The sequence below is a fragment of the Meleagris gallopavo genome, chromosome Z (assembly GCF_000146605.3).
Source record: "Meleagris gallopavo isolate NT-WF06-2002-E0010 breed Aviagen turkey brand Nicholas breeding stock chromosome Z, Turkey_5.1, whole genome shotgun sequence".
In the NCBI taxonomy this organism is placed as follows: Eukaryota; Metazoa; Chordata; class Aves; order Galliformes; family Phasianidae; genus Meleagris; species Meleagris gallopavo.
In genome coordinates this window covers 21,653,874-21,669,866 of record NC_015041.2, presented here as the reverse complement: position 1 = coordinate 21,669,866, position 15,993 = coordinate 21,653,874, and the positions used below count along the sequence as shown (strand labels likewise).

Genomic DNA, 15,993 nt, shown 5'->3' with positions numbered 1-15,993 from the left:
CTTACAAACATGGTTGAAGGTTTCTCAGTTGAATCTTTTCTTACAAAGTAGTTATGCACCTTTCCCACAGCACCCTCTCACTGAGTATCTAGACCAATCTGCATTTTCTATGCGATGATTTTCTACTGTGAATAATTTTGCGAATGTTTGAGTTATAACTTTTATATCACACTTGATAATTAAAAAAAAATCTTACTGCAAAATTAGGACTTTAGAAAATAATACAAATGTTGACTTAAAAATCTGCATTCCTGTTGAGCGCATTAGATTCCTGTTTCTTTGCCTGAGAAATGCCAACATATTTGGGTGTAATGAAACCTAGAACTATGTTTCTAACAGAAGTGCAATTCCAATACCTAGAAAAAAGTCTATTTAGAACTTGCCAGTGAACTCTTCTACGTATTAGGGCTACTGTGTAGCTATACTAAATTCTTGCACAAAATCTTAGAATTTTCCACTATGCAGCAAAGCAACATTTCTGAAGAAGTATTTCCTGTTGCTCGTTAAACTAAACCAAGCAGGACCACAGAAGGACCATGCAAAGGGTCCTGATGACAGAGCAAAGGTGCAGAGTTATCTAAATCTCTTCTTTGTGTTATGAAAACATCTGTTGTAGAGCCATGAGTTGCTAGGGAAAGCCATGTTAGAGGTAAGAACTGATATGAAATGACAAAGCTCAGCATCTTTATGTAAACTATCACATAATCAAAAAGTGAAGTCAAAATCATACTTAGGCTGTAGCCACAGTAGGCAAAATCATACTTAGGCTGTAGCCACAGTAGGCAGAAACCAGGGTGCCACCAACGTGGCACAGCCTTTGGTCTTCTCAGATGTAGTTCAGCAGCTGTGCTTATGAATTTCTCTTTACCTGAAGTATGGTTTATGCGCAGGTGGGAGATATTCTAATTTAGGTATATAATAAAAAATTGACAAAAAGAATCTGAATGATTTACTAAGCTAGGCAACAGTATGTCCCAACAGTTCTTCTCATCAGAATTTTATAAATAGGCTAATTTGAAAATAAGAATGACATGTTTTGTTTAGTAACAAAAATGTAACTGTGTATCAGAAAATTAAAATTGAAGCACAGACACTGTCAACTTTCACAAAAAGTGTTTCCTAGTGCATACATAGCATCCAATCTTGTTAATATTTACTTCAAATTGGCCAGTTGTATATATTACTGATGATCATCACAGGATCTCTAACAAAACAAGAAAGAGGCACTTTCTGCTAAAAGCACTACTTTATTGGCAGCTTTACAGAAATATTTAAGAAAATCACATCAAATGGGAACAATATTCTTACTACGTGAGTTCAGGTGCACATGGATTTTCACAAAGCAATTTTCCTGTATTTGTTGTACAAGTGTGTGCTTCTCTGAAGTGCACATATAATTGTTGCATATGTTGCTGGAACCTATCTATCTGCTATTTTTAACACAATTCTTAAGCAGTGCAATTTCCTTTCAACTTCATTATCTAATATTTGTCCACTACAGTGGGGAAAGGAAGGGGGGTGGAAAGAGAGGAAAGTACTCAGATAGAACAAATGGGAAATACATTTAAGAATGCAGATAACTGACAGTAAAATATATGTTCTTTGGTTAGCAAGCAGAAAAAAAGGAGACGACTTGCATACACTAGCATTCTAAAGCAGAAGAATGTCAAGAGTGTATTCTTCCCCCCACTGCCAGATGGAAGGGCTATTATTATAAATGAAAGGCAGCAGTAGTGGATGCCAGGCACTTTTGTTGTGTGCCAGATTCTGAAGTCCAGATGTAAGCAGGTTACCCCTGGGACAGGACAGGCTTCAGCTCCCGCAGCAGAACAGAACCAATCACAGTTTTCTCAGTATTTATGATGAGCTGTGCTGTAGAGCTCTCCTTCAGCTCCACTGTGACTAGCATCAGTGACCCACTGTGCACAGTCTTTGCTGCAAACCTGAGTGGATGAAAAGAAAAAAAAAAAGGAAAAGAAATCACTGTGAACTGTAAGGCTAAAGGTTACTAATGTTTTTTTCCTGCAACAATTAAATGACCTCATGTATTAAGAAAATGTCTCCAATTTCATTAGTCAATTTCAGAGGATACGCCATGAAACCATAAATTTTACAGAATATTTCTTCATTGTTGTGCAAATATTTTAGCACCTCAGGAAAAAAAAGGGACTGTGCAAAACTCCAAATTTAATAATACGCATAACAAAATCTACTTAAATCAAATAATTATTTACATTCCAAAACTTCAGCTTCTGTACAGATCTCAGGAACTATTTTAGTGTGCATGGTTGATCCGAATTCAGTTCTAAGGGGATTTTCATGGGTAAACATCATTTGGTGCCTCAAAGAAAATCCAAAGACACTAAATGCAGTAAAACACTTCCAAAGGCTACACAGTTGTGTTTCCAGAAAAGCGCACCCTCCTGCCACCTCAGGAATTAATTCAGGCTAAAAATACTCAAACTAATAAACTTCCAACACCAGCCTCTGAAATAATGATAAAAGCAAGACACCACACATTTTGTCTGTGATTGTATTTAATCTCCAGAATATTTATCACATAAACATAGTCAACATTTATGTATTTTCTAGTCCTACAAAGCAAACATATATATATATATCCAGATAAATAAAATTTAGGTCTAATCCACCATTACTGAATTCCAAGACATGAGGAAACCACTAATTACACGGAATTAAAAGCAAAACTAGCCTTTTAAGCACCACAATGGATTGAAAAGCCATTTTAGGCACAATGAACTTCTGTCAATCCTGTTAATTCATTCTGCATACACAGCATAGCCCAAGAGACAGGAAGGATGAGGATGGCAGTAGCCTCGTCCTCCATATCCCACAAGGAGCACGCCAGGCTTTTTTGTGTGTTTTTTGTTGTCGTTGATGTTGTAGCTGGTTACTTGACAACAACCAAGTTTCTGCACATGGGCTTTTGAGAACAAGAACAAGTGAGGAGCAGGTCTGCGACCCAGCCTGACCCCACTTTGCAGGGCCAATCTCCTCCCGCTGAAGGACACGTGTCTGAACCAGAGCCATCTGCCTCAATTTGCGCAACATCTTCAGCCACAAAAGGACCCAGTTAGCCCTGACAACAGCGCACAATGCAGAAAAATAAAACTGCTAGGCTGACAGCACGCTGTCGGCTATTCAAGAGCAAACCAACTGGTCAGTGTCTCATGTCTGACAATTAGCACGGGCCTCGCAAAGCGCCTGCTCGGGTCCTTAGGGATCTGTTTAATTACCATCAACATAAAGGAGGGAGTTTATCAGGAGATACTCAAAAAACTTCACTCCAGATTTAATTAAAATATTAGCCACTTAAGCAGGAAGCAGGTTCTCTTTAAACGAGAAGTAATTTCTGCCTTTTTTTCTTTTTAAACTAAGCATATCAAAATCTCATAACACATTATACTAATTAAGGAAACACGGGGCACTTCTCTAATGTCACCCATCACAGGTCAATCTATTTCTTTTGTCCGGATTACAGATACATTCAAAGCCCTTTCCCTATAATAGGAGCTTCTGAAACAACATCACTACTATAAAAATTAACTACTTAGCTACTTCTATCGGTGATTTTGTCTATTTGCAGGGCAATGTGAAAGATCACTATTTCTCTTGTTGATTTTGACAGGGGAATAATTATATAAACAATCGTCTGATTAGTCACTTTATTTACTTAAGAATTGTGTCCTGGGACAACCCAGAACGGATTATGTCTGAGCAGGATGCACACACAAGGGTAGGTAGTTGGCATTCCTGCTGTGTTGCATAGCCCCAAGGCCTGATTTTACCTCTTTTATTAAAACTGAAAGTGATATGAAGTCAGTGTTCTGAGAAAGCTGGGAGAGACCAGAGCACCAGAGATGAGTTTGGTGCCAATATTTTCACAAGTGCATTTGCAAAATCTGATAGGTGATTAATATTACTTTTCCATACCTCTGCAAAGAAACGTCAATAAATGCGAGTTTTCAGGTGGTTTGCAAGGTGTGAAGGGTCTGAAACTTGGATTATTCCACACAAAATGTTAGTATGCTTAACTAGCATTGGCTAACTTTGTATAAATGGTCAGTGATCTGGAGTCACTTCATAAAAAAAACCAGGACGAGATGACATCTTTTCACCAACAGAATGGGCTTACTACAGCCTCTGAACTTTGGAAACTGAAATCTGTTCCTTAAAATGGGGAAGAAGTTTCTGAAACCAGTTATAAGTGGTTGATTTGAATCTTGAAACTAACTCAGTTATTAAAGATGAAGCCTGTTGACTTTTGGTTACAATATTTAATCAGTAAAACTGATTTGCTAATTATTCTGATGTTTTAAAAACTCTGTCATTTAACAATTTGGGTAGAATCTGATTTTTAAAGTAAGTACATATTATTATATATGCTTACACTTACAATATGAATTTTATGATACATGTGTTCTGCTCAACGAAATAGTTAGATCAGAAAGCTATTAAAATTTTTTCAGCAGCAAAAATTAATCACTTTGTATAGCAGGTGTTTATTCTTTGTAAGAAGCTGTAGAACAACTTTTATTTTCCCATGAAGCCAGTAATTATTTTTACTCTTTGTGAAAGTTGATATTGTCTTAAAGATAAGAATTTGAATCTAAATATTTTAAAAAAGATATTAACAACAATTAGGCTTCATAGTCTGACTGAAGCCTTGGAAACTGCACTGTCAAACATTAAAATCTGACTTGTACACCGGTTGTTAGTAGAGAAAATTTCTCCAAAACAGAGAAATTGTCATTTGGGCAACTCTTGGAATAAGGCATAATAATATCCATGTGGCTCTGTTGCAGCAAACAAAATAAAGAATAGAGCAGTGAACGTGAAAAACAAACAAAATGATGAGAGACCCACAATGTACATGAGAGGAACATTCAGAAAACAGAACCAAATATTTTTAGGTGTTTCTGTTACACTGCAGTTATCCGCATGTTCTAAGTTTTCCCAAAGATATATATGTTTCTTTAAAAAGAACATTAAATATTCTAAGGTTATGCGACATGGCAAAAGAAAAGAGTAGTTCACAGACTTGCAGAAATATGGTATCTGTCAGTAGCTACGAAAATGTACCATATTCTAAATGAGCATCAATAAAGCATTGTGTATTTTTATGAAGTCATTCAGTCTTTCAACAGTTAAAAATAAATATAGTCCTGGTAGTGAAAATACAATTTTTTTAATGGTTGTCCTATAAGGATATTTTATTTATAATTAGTTGGAATTCCTAATAAAGGAAAAATAACAGAGTATCAGGATTACAGTGTGACAGCATTTACCAAATGCTAGCTTCACTAAGGACTAGCAGTTATTTTTTTCCTTTATTTGTTGAAAGAAGATAGCTTCAATATGCAAGAGAGGCATTTTCACTTGGAAAGATTATGAAAATTTCAAGCTGAGGAACAGAGAGCAACAGAGTAACTCACTCTAAAAATCTAATCTTTAAAATTCAAGATTTGAAAAAGTGAATTTACAGCTGAATGCTATCTGGATATTTGTTCACAACAGAGCGGGGTTTGTGACACATAATTCACCAGCGCTAAAGCACATGCTCTTTCCTGTCAGGCACTCTTTTTCATCTTTGATTCCTCTATTTAAACTAAATTTTCTTTTTTTTCAGTTTTATTGCTCACCAGAAACAGTGACAATGGCCCATGGAAGCTTAAAACTTTTTTTTTTTAAATCCTGCACATTAAGCCTTCAATTATTGCCTGCTGAAGCAGACAGAATCCTATTAGTAAGAAAGACAATCACAAGATGCAGTGTTCTGCCCTAGCCATAGATAAATAATTAGTCCAAAGTTCAGAAACATGTAATCAAGTTATGCGATGAATATATTCAAAGGAAAAAAAAATACTACTGTGAGCTAGTCTTCAGTTTGTAAGTGTAAGAATGAACAACTATAATATAGATTTCAGTGTATCATATGGACATAAAAATATTTTCAGTTAGCCCTTATATTCATTCATTTTATATGAATGAATATATATTCATAATATATTCATTTTATCTTATAATTGGCCTACATGTTCTCCTCTGAATATGCAGTAGAACATGAAAAAAGTATATGGCATAGCATTACTGTGAATTAACTCAGACCTGCGAATGCAGTAAGCTTAATGAAACAAAGCAGCAGAAGCATATTCACAAAGAGAAACATCTTTTTCTTAACTTGGTGATTTCAACCTTTCAGAAATAAACTCGCTTAACATTGGTTATCAGGTCACACAATTTGATTAATATTTATATTAAAAATTACATAACGATATTTTGGGATGCTTTATTTCTTTTCCAGACCAGTTAATGCTGTTTTAACATCTCTCTTAAATTAAATTGTTCAACATATGTAATTCATTACCAAGATGTAACTTATTTTCAATATTAACTATTTTGGAATTTAATTGTAAAATAGTACATTCAAATCTGCACTGTATTTTTATCATTTAATTTTATTGTGAAAGTATTTTTTTGCTGAAGTATTTTTTATTGCTAAAGATTTTGAGCTTGTCCTCTGTAAACACTGAGCAGCTCACTGTATTTCTAGTAACAGTGCATGAATCCGCACAAGTCCTCAAAACTTGCTGTCCAGTAGACAGCAGTACTCCACATGTTCAAAAGATGCTGCATGATCTTCCCCGGTATTTCCTCCTAGTTCAGAAACTTCAGCATTTTTTACTTGGATGTATATCCTTTCCAAAACTTCAAAAAGCTGAAAACTTGAATCGCTGTTTTGCTCCTTGCAAATAGAAAATTCTCATTGTTGTCTGACCTGTTTTTTTCTCATCTGTTCTGTTCTTTTAATTTTTCTTAAGTAGTCAAAGAGTTTAAGATGATAAACATGTGAATTACATATGGTCCTCTTTTAAAACAAGCTATACATTTTCACTTGTAAAAATGCAGGTAATTCCAAGAAAATAATTCACCTTACAGAAACACATTAAAAATACCAAACCTGCTCAAAATCTTTCAAATCAAAGATATTTTCCCATTCATTTATTTAAGCATTAAATGTTTTCTACTTAAACAACTGACTCAAAAGGTTCCTGTTTGTTGTTCAAAGAAAACGCTGAACATATTTTTCACTTTACAGCACTCTGATACAAAAGCAGTGCTGTCCTCTAGTGGACAGCAAGCAAACTAGGCTGGCATCTATTTTGATTAACTTTATATCCAAAGTAACTCACTCATATGCTTTCAATATTGAGCTCAAATTTGACTTCTTAAAGTTATTTTTAAATTTTGCAATTCACATACTAACTCCCTATGTGCAGTAATATATTTAAAATGTCTTTAAATGATGTTGTAGAAAGACTTAATCTTTATTAAGTGTTTTGTACCAGTTAATCAAAATCATCATATGTTAACACACAAAAATTGTATTAGTACATGCATGGCCATCTTGTTAACAGTGAGGAAATTTCGTGTTTTGGAATACTAGGATTTGATTAAGAAGTAAATAGTAGAAACCATGGAATGGGTACATTCATTTTTAAAAATCCCATTTTTTATGAAACTAGGAATAAAAATATTTACCTACAAGTAGTGACTAACCAGAAAGCCTTTCACTACAGGCTGACAAAAGAAAAGTAAATAGTTAGCCTACCTGGATGTCTAACAGGCATCTTCTTCTTATTATTATTTTTTTTCATCTGGGATTCTACAGTAAACTTAAAAAATATTAAAAGTTTACAAATTCTGTCTACAAGAAGAATTAAAATACCTGTGGATAGGGATACACCATTCCGTTTAGAATTCTGTCACCTACAGATAAAAGCTTGCAGAAAAACTCTTTTGCCTAGGGCATTTAGCCCCTTAATTAATTCCTACTAAAGAAATTAGGAAGCAAAATCAAAGCTGCAAGTTTATAACAAGTTTATTTACTTTGCCACTCATTACAGCTCTCTTGAAGTGTAAAAAAAGATTATGAGGCCCAACAGCTAAAAAACTATGGAAGCAGAACAGTTCACATAACTGCTTCACAGGGATTACTGCCAGAGGTACATTTTACATCGTCAAAGCTTTAAACAAGTCAACTACTTATTAAGAAATGTTAGAAAACAATTCTGTGTACACACACATCAGAAACGGTCCTTAAAAATGTTTTTCTGGGCTTGTTGGACTTATCTGTCAGCCTTACAGAGAGCATATATTTGGGTCCAACTGGAGCAACTATAAACAATTTACATCTGCTTCTCATTTATTTCTAGATGACGTTTCTCCTTCAATAAATGGGTAGTCCTTCCTGTCTGACACACACACCTGCAGTTGTTAGCTATGGTAGGCTGATGGGGCTTGGGAACTTTCGGAGAGCTCTTCCAACTTAGTATAAAGTGGACGATGACACAGACGAAGATTTTCCAAGTGGACTCCTTCAAAGAGAGGTTTGTTCAGTACATACACACCTACACACACGCACAGTCACGCACCTTTTCTCCCCAAATTAAGTGTTGCTGGATAAAAAGGTGCGGGGATGATAACATTACTAAGCAAGCCATTCTCTGATAATCAAAATTGTCTGTAAACAAAACCCTCTTTCCTTTGAGAATCAGTCTGCCAATATAACCTAAATGGGACATGACAGGTTGAAAAATGATAAAAAGGGGTGAATACAACCTGACTGCCAGGCATGGGGTAGGGAATAAAGGCTACTGCAGAACAAGTGTTGATCCTTGGATTGACCTACCTTTCTTCCTTTTTCACTTCCTTCCCTTTTTCCTTTTTTTTCTTTTAGTATTTCATGCAAGTTTCTATACTGTGTCTAGCTGCACTTAGGTTCTTCAGGTTTTCAATGCACATCCATTGCAGTATGCTTACTGTTATATGATTTCCACAGTATGTTTTTAGTTTTGCTGAAAGAGTGCAAATCTCCAAACTCCAGATGGAAAATATGTAACGTGTGTTAATACTTACTTATTCACAAAAGGTTAAAGCCACGACCAGCAGAATAAAGGTAAGTAGATAATACCATACTTATTTTCTAACCGACAGTTTCCTGATACTAATTGTAGATTCCTTTCAAAATACAACAGCAGCACCAGGTTAGTTGAATGGACCATTTAGTTGTTTGACGTTAACTGTAATCTATTCATTGTATCTACTCTGATGTGTTTAGACTTCCGTCTCACTGACTGATTAGGCAATGCACAAGTAAAATCTTAAGGAGTGAAAACTGTGAAAAAGGATGCTCTACACTGCATCATTTTGCATTTCGAATGTAAAATTTGCCATTTCACTGGGGGAAACAATATAGTAAAAAACAATGCACTCCATCTAGAAAATGCTTCAGAGAGTGAAAGGAGGAGAGGAAAATAGTTCAAGAAGCCCTGTTCTTCATACCATTAAATACTTTTTCTGACAACAATGGAATCGCACCAGCATAAACCTAAGTGTGATTCCAGGTCTGAAAGAGCTTTTCTGGTATACGCTACTCAAGCACACAAAAACTTTTCTGCCATAGTTTGGAGGTAGTGGTCATATTTTGCATCAGTGTTTCCAGTATTTTCTTTCTAAGTCAAAGAACCCTGAGACACCTTTCCTTCATCCTTAAATAACAGTAGACAGTAATCTGACACTTTCAAGAAGATTGTAAAACCAATCTAATGGTAAGTAAAGTCTGCAGCTCTTCCTTTCATTCTGTCATTGTCTGTTGTCTTCTGCTACAATCAAAGTGAAAAAAACCTATCCTGGTGGGAGGTTATGAAGCTGAAAATGAAGAAAGCAGAAAGACACCTGAGGAACTCTTAGAATATTCATCTGAGATGGAATAAGCAACAGATAACAGATATTGAAAATAATACTAGGATGTCTCTTGATAAATAAGGCCTGTGTTAGTTAAAAGAAAAAATACTGAAAATGTTGATTTCTGTGAAGTCTTTGTTTCATCACATTTTGAAATAGAAGAGAACAGTCTAAAATTTATATTTTATGTGTATAAGGCAATGAGTATTATTGCCCAACCAGAGATATGGTATTGAAGGGCTGGCCCTCAGAAGAATCAACTTTGAAGGAAAAAATACAGTTATGTATCCTCTTATCTTGAAATACCTGTCAGACTTTCCATACTGAATAGAAACAGCAGACATACTTTATCTTAAGTGCATCTGTGGTTATTCAGACTGATTTGATTTCCTGTAGGAAAAGAATACTTTTCTTTCAGTGTCCTTCCTTGTAGATATTCAAATGATGCCCACAGATGATCACAAGACTGAAAGCTTTGGGCATATTCAGATTATTTTTTAAATTATTTGGTCAATTTCTATGTGTTCTTCATCTTTTCAAATCACCCTTCATCTTTTCAAATAATTAACAAACAGTAGTTCTCAGAAGATGGAAATGACTATGTAAGCTTTAAGATTTCTACAACAATCACCACAATCACTTTTATGAAATATTTTACGAGGAGTAACACACACAAATTTTCCTGAAGTTTTCAAATTCTCAGAAAAATTGTATTTCTTGTTCTGAAAAAATCCTGTCTTTAAGTTCATTTCACATTTTTGTCCTTAATAGAAGTCTTAATACTGAAACAACGTTTCCCTTTGAGACTAAAGCTAGAGAGAACAATACATAAAACAGTCAAATCCTGTGAAGAATGTGAGATTGCACCATATGCAGCTTTCTAAGACCCAGAGACCTATTAGCTTGTATGAACTCACTTCAGATGCAGGTTACCATACTTAGGCAAGTAAAATGGTGCAACAAGTTTATTTTGCAAAATGCGAATACAAATCTGCAAATTCATGTTCTGATATTAATTGATTATTATCTAGGAATTTTTGCAGATATAACTTTAAATACGTAGAACAGGTCAGAAAATACAGTCTAAAATACAATCAACTGTATTATCTGACATTTTGATCTACCTTCAGTAACAGTCAAATTATTACTTTCTCCTAATGATGAAAATTCAGTAGTCATAGGTTAAAGAGAGCAAAAAAGCATGTTAGAAAGCGTTGTTACACTGTTACATGTATTCATGTATAGCCAGTGTTTGACAGGTTTACATTTACTTCATTTTTCATTGGTGAGTGCATGCTATTCTCTTGGTATTTGTTGCAAGTATTTATTTTCAAACCCTATAGTTGCCTTAGTGATTTTGGTGCAAAAATGCAATCTTAAATAGGGCTATAAATTTAAAGAGAAGTAATTGGGTCTCACCAACATGACAACATCTTTGTCATGAGTGCAAATATACTCAGACAGAAAAAAAAACAACCCAGGAAATACGCACCTGTTCCTGCTCATTAGATTAGGTCTGTATTAAACTATACTACTGCATGTTGAATGAATATATTTCATTACCAGTCAACATACATTTCTTGTCATTAGCAGTCATTAAGTAATAATAATCAAATTGGGAATGACCAACTGAGAGGTTAATGCAATTCAGGCTGCACAGTGCAGGACAGCAATGTCAGGTTAAAAATAGTACTGCTTTTCCAGTGTAAAGGGATATGTACTAAGCATTTCCAAGAAATGAACAAAACTACTCACAGAATAGCACAATGAGATGAAACAAACTGTTGTATACAGTTTTTTTCTTCCAAAATACTACTTGCTATGAAACAAACAGGACAATGGCAATACTATCAGAGAAAATAAAATTTTTATCATATTCATTACTGGTTTGTCAAGGTAAAGGTGACTGTTTATTGTATCACCTTGAAATGCTGTATGTGTTATAAAAACAAGTCACACCATACTTCTTACATCTATGATATTTTACAAGAATGGATTCTGATTTTGTTAACTATAATGACAGAGTTGATTTAACATCTCTATATATTTCTTTTATATATACATATGTATAAATATTTTAGTGGTTTCTTTTAGAGATTTGAGAGTATTCATTAATAATGAATCATAATATCTAAGAATAATAATCTCAGATATTAATTTATCTAAGTCTAGGATTCATTAACGATAACACAGCAGTCTTTAATAGATGAACAGCTTAATCACAGAATTAATTAGTTATTGTGCCCATTTCTATAGTTGCAACTGTAACTACATAGTATTTGTGAACTTTGCTTACAGTGAAACAAATGATGGACTGTTTTCTTACCATCCAACACTTCTGGGAACTTCTAGCAGGTGTTAAGTTGTTATAAAAATGTCTTTTCTCCCTGCTGGACATTATAAATGCTAACTAGTCTCTAACTTCTGTGATCGTCCGAATATATTCTATCCCAAATGAAAAGAACAATTCAGCGAACACTCCAAATTTTAGGATGCTTTGAAGTGTTCTGTATAGCTAAAAGATCACATCTTCAACCACTGTCTCTGAAGGAGTGTATCCAACAGCAAGTAAATCTTCAATTCAGTTACTGGCTCTCTCTGGAAAACTTCTTCCTTTTTACAAAAAGCCAGAGAAAGCAAGAACAAATTAGAAACTTCTCCTCAATTAGGCAACCCATGGCTGAATTAGGTATTAAGCTATTATTTTAGGTAGTCTTTTTGAGACTCGGTCACAAAACAATCCATCCTTCTGCACAAAGTGTCATGTGATGGATAGGGTAAAGATGGAGAACACCTGTATACCACAGACACTTTAGTCTCCCTTGATTGACACTCTCACCTAGTCTTTGAATTGATATTGAGAATGCAGACTGCATAGATCCCTGAGGGATGCAACAAATGAGGACACTTTCACGGAGGAGCAGGTGTCAATAGTGACAATCATTTCAGTGCAATTGCACTAGCTGTACCATGTTTTTATGGTGAAACAGAATTTTATCATTGACCGTATCAAATGCATAGGAAAATCCAGCTGGGTTAATGTTAATGCCATGCAATATAAATGCCCAGTGATGCAAAAAAGACTAAATCCAAAGAAGAAAAATATCAGCTAATTTAAGCTGCATAGGCTACATAAGCATTCCAAATAGTCATCTAAGACAGCAAAATTTCAAAGAAAAAGATTGTTCTTTACCTTAAGAGGAGATACGTTGCTTTTATTTAAACAGCAAAATTCAGGAGGCTAAGATAACAGCTTCCAGTGATGTCTTGCTGTTATTATTTCTGTCTACTCAGTTTTCCATACATAGCAATTTTCTTGTTTGCTCTTGTCACAGGTGACAACCCATACAGATTCACTGGACTGAATATTTTCAGTCAATCACATTACAAGCTATGATTAACAAATAGCCATATTGATTCGACTTACATTTTGTACCACTGCTTTTTGATAAAATGGACTGAACTGGAATTAGATAGAGCCATTGACTTTCTTGGCTGATGAAAACTATGTTTTTCCTTGCACATACACAGCAAGGAGAAGAAAATGTTCAATGTATGTTCAACCTGTACTTTAAATGATCTTCATCTAATTAAAAATAAAATAATCATGTAGTTTATGTTGTTAGATATTACAGGTAAAAAAATTAATGTGGAAGAAAATCAAGCTTCTCTCAGATGATACATCCAGATATATCCAGACAAGCCTACTTTTGGAAACAGAAACAAAAGTCAGAAAAACATATAGACACTATTGAAAATATTGTGCTTTGAAAAGGCTATCCTTTCTCTTTGAAACAAAATGAAGAAACAGACAATTTTACCTAGCTGTGTTCAGTAAGGTCTAGATACTTAATGTACTGTATACATTCAAATAAAGAGTTGACAAGTATTCAAGTTAATATCTGGTTAGGATTCAATGTCAGCCCAAGTTGCACACAATATTTGTTAAAAGCGCAGACAATAAAATTTTCCCTAATATTAGAAAATGTTGAATTTTGAACCAATGGAAATTCATAATTAAAATATAATCTTACTGCAAATGACATGTATTCTTACCTCTGTATTTTATCTTGACCAGAAGGGACTACACCCAGGTTTGCTGCCTTCATTAGTCTCTCAATTATTACACGACTAGTAGAGTTCTGTGGAGCAACATTTATGGTAGCAGATGTCTCATTCATTCCTGTCAGCATCCCTGAAACATTACATATTTCATTATGAATACTTTAAGATTTGTTTGTTTACCATGCCTAAAAACAAAACAAGATTTCTAAACAAACAAAAACATGCATTAAAAGTTAAATAATATGCTGAGAAAGTAATTTTATTTGAAATTACATAATTATCTCAGTTTAATGTATTATTTGACAGGCCATACTACTAGAAAAAAAAAAATACTAGAAACATGACAATCCTATGTGTTTACTAATGCAACTGTGAAATCAGGATGGTTCTTTTTCTTAAAAAACATAACATACAAAAAGAATGTAAACGCATGAGTGAAATATTAGGTAAGACTGTTTTAGAGAAGTCCAGCTTACGTAAGGCCATATATAAAGACAACCATAATCTTTCAATCATAAAATCATCATACATAATTATAACTTAATATCATATTGCAAAAAATAAGCTTGAAATTTAGACAGTAATCACGGGGTCAATTTAGTTCATGAAGATAAAGTCATCATGTTAGAAACTGGAAAACTCAGTTAGGACCTCTCTCTTTTCACAATAAACTTTTTGATTAAAATAATTTTAATATTACTATAAATGGAACAGAAATATCAAGATTACATGAAGGCATATGACAAAAAAAAAGTAAAGAAAGAAATGTTGTTTAGGATCATCTTAACAACAACAACAAAAATCCAATATTTTCTCTCCTATTAATATTCACTGGTTATAAGAATAATTTGCGGGACACTCATGTTGATTAAAATCCAACAGGAACTACACCGTAGCACTGTGTGTGTATTTTTATATTATGTTCAGAAGCTGAAAACACAAACAACAGAACACAGTAGTTTTCGAAGAACTATCACATATCTGTAATCAACAGTAACATTAATAGAAACAATGCAAAACTCTCGAAAGCCTAATATTTTAGGGCTGTACACACAGTTCAAACCCACAGCAAATGGCACAAAGATGCTGAGTACAGCAATTTAAAAAAAAAAATCCAACATTTTAATGCACTAGAATGAGCATTAGCTGCTGTTACAATATAAGAAGGATCAAAGTAAAAATAGAACAGCTTATGAGTAAATAATGGGATATTTTTGAATGTGATCTGCACTTGAAGGGAACAAAAATAAGCATGCAACATCCATAAAAATCAGCTTTCTCTTGAGGAATGGTACATTCTGTTTCAAGTTGTTTAACTTCACTATTAGGCAAAAGCCTTAAAAAATACATACGCAGACTAGAACAGCTTTTAAGCAGAGCACGGGGACTGACATAACACTGCTGAGAGATGTGTGTACTCGTTTAGGATTTAAACCTTCTCCATTAAGCTCTATTGAAGAGCAAATGCTGAATAAATGAATGCAACTATGTTTATGTTAAAAGCCTGTTTCCCGCAGCATGTAATTAAAGGAAATGTTGTACAAAGCCAGTACTTTTGTCAACCTCCTGTAAATGGAAAGATGGATAGCACTCAGAGAAGTGAATGCATTGCTTCATATTTAACCTTAACACTCTTGTCATTAATGGTTTGTCTAACTTGTTCTATAAAAGACAAGGTACTGCTCCATTGAAGTAAAATTAAAAAAATCAACTAAACCATGCTTTTCAGAACAGAAGATTCATTATCGTCGACTAATGTATTGGCATAAAGCAAAGTAACATCCTATCAAGTAAGGCACACATTCAATCTGCCTTTCCACCCCCCTTTATTTTTAACTCATGCTGTTTTATTGTTATAGGCAATTTGTACCACTCAGCATGACAGTGTAAACTGAATCAAGATTAATTTACATGCAAAAGAACACTTAGGAGAGCAGCATGGTAAGCAAATGTATTGTCTCGATTGCTGAGGTGGAAAAGAACCTGGAAAGAAAAAAGGGTGCTCTAATTAAGGGGCATCAAATATGATTGCTTGTGGTAGTCAAGGACCAGAATGTCCAACCACTTAAAGAATTAGCATCTTGCTTTTTAGGAAGACAAGTTGGATGCATAAATTTTAATAAAATTATGAAAATAATTTGTTTATTCAACCAAGTTTCT

At 34.2% G+C, this 15,993-nt stretch overlaps 1 protein-coding gene across 1 annotated transcript in view; it reads right to left on the bottom strand.

The window, feature by feature from the left end:
- Positions 1 to 1,227: 1,227 nt before the first annotated feature.
- AP3B1 (adaptor related protein complex 3 subunit beta 1) overlaps positions 1,228 to 15,993 on the bottom strand; it is a 136,348-nt gene continuing 121,582 nt past the window's right edge. The window contains exons 20-21 of the mRNA XM_010725546.2: positions 13,825 to 13,963; positions 1,228 to 1,943 (exon numbers count right to left, since the gene is read on the bottom strand). Of these exons, the coding sequence (XP_010723848.1) occupies positions 1,790 to 1,943; positions 13,825 to 13,963 (293 nt within the window). The 3' untranslated portion in view covers positions 1,228 to 1,789. The remainder of the gene's footprint in view (positions 1,944 to 13,824; positions 13,964 to 15,993) is intronic.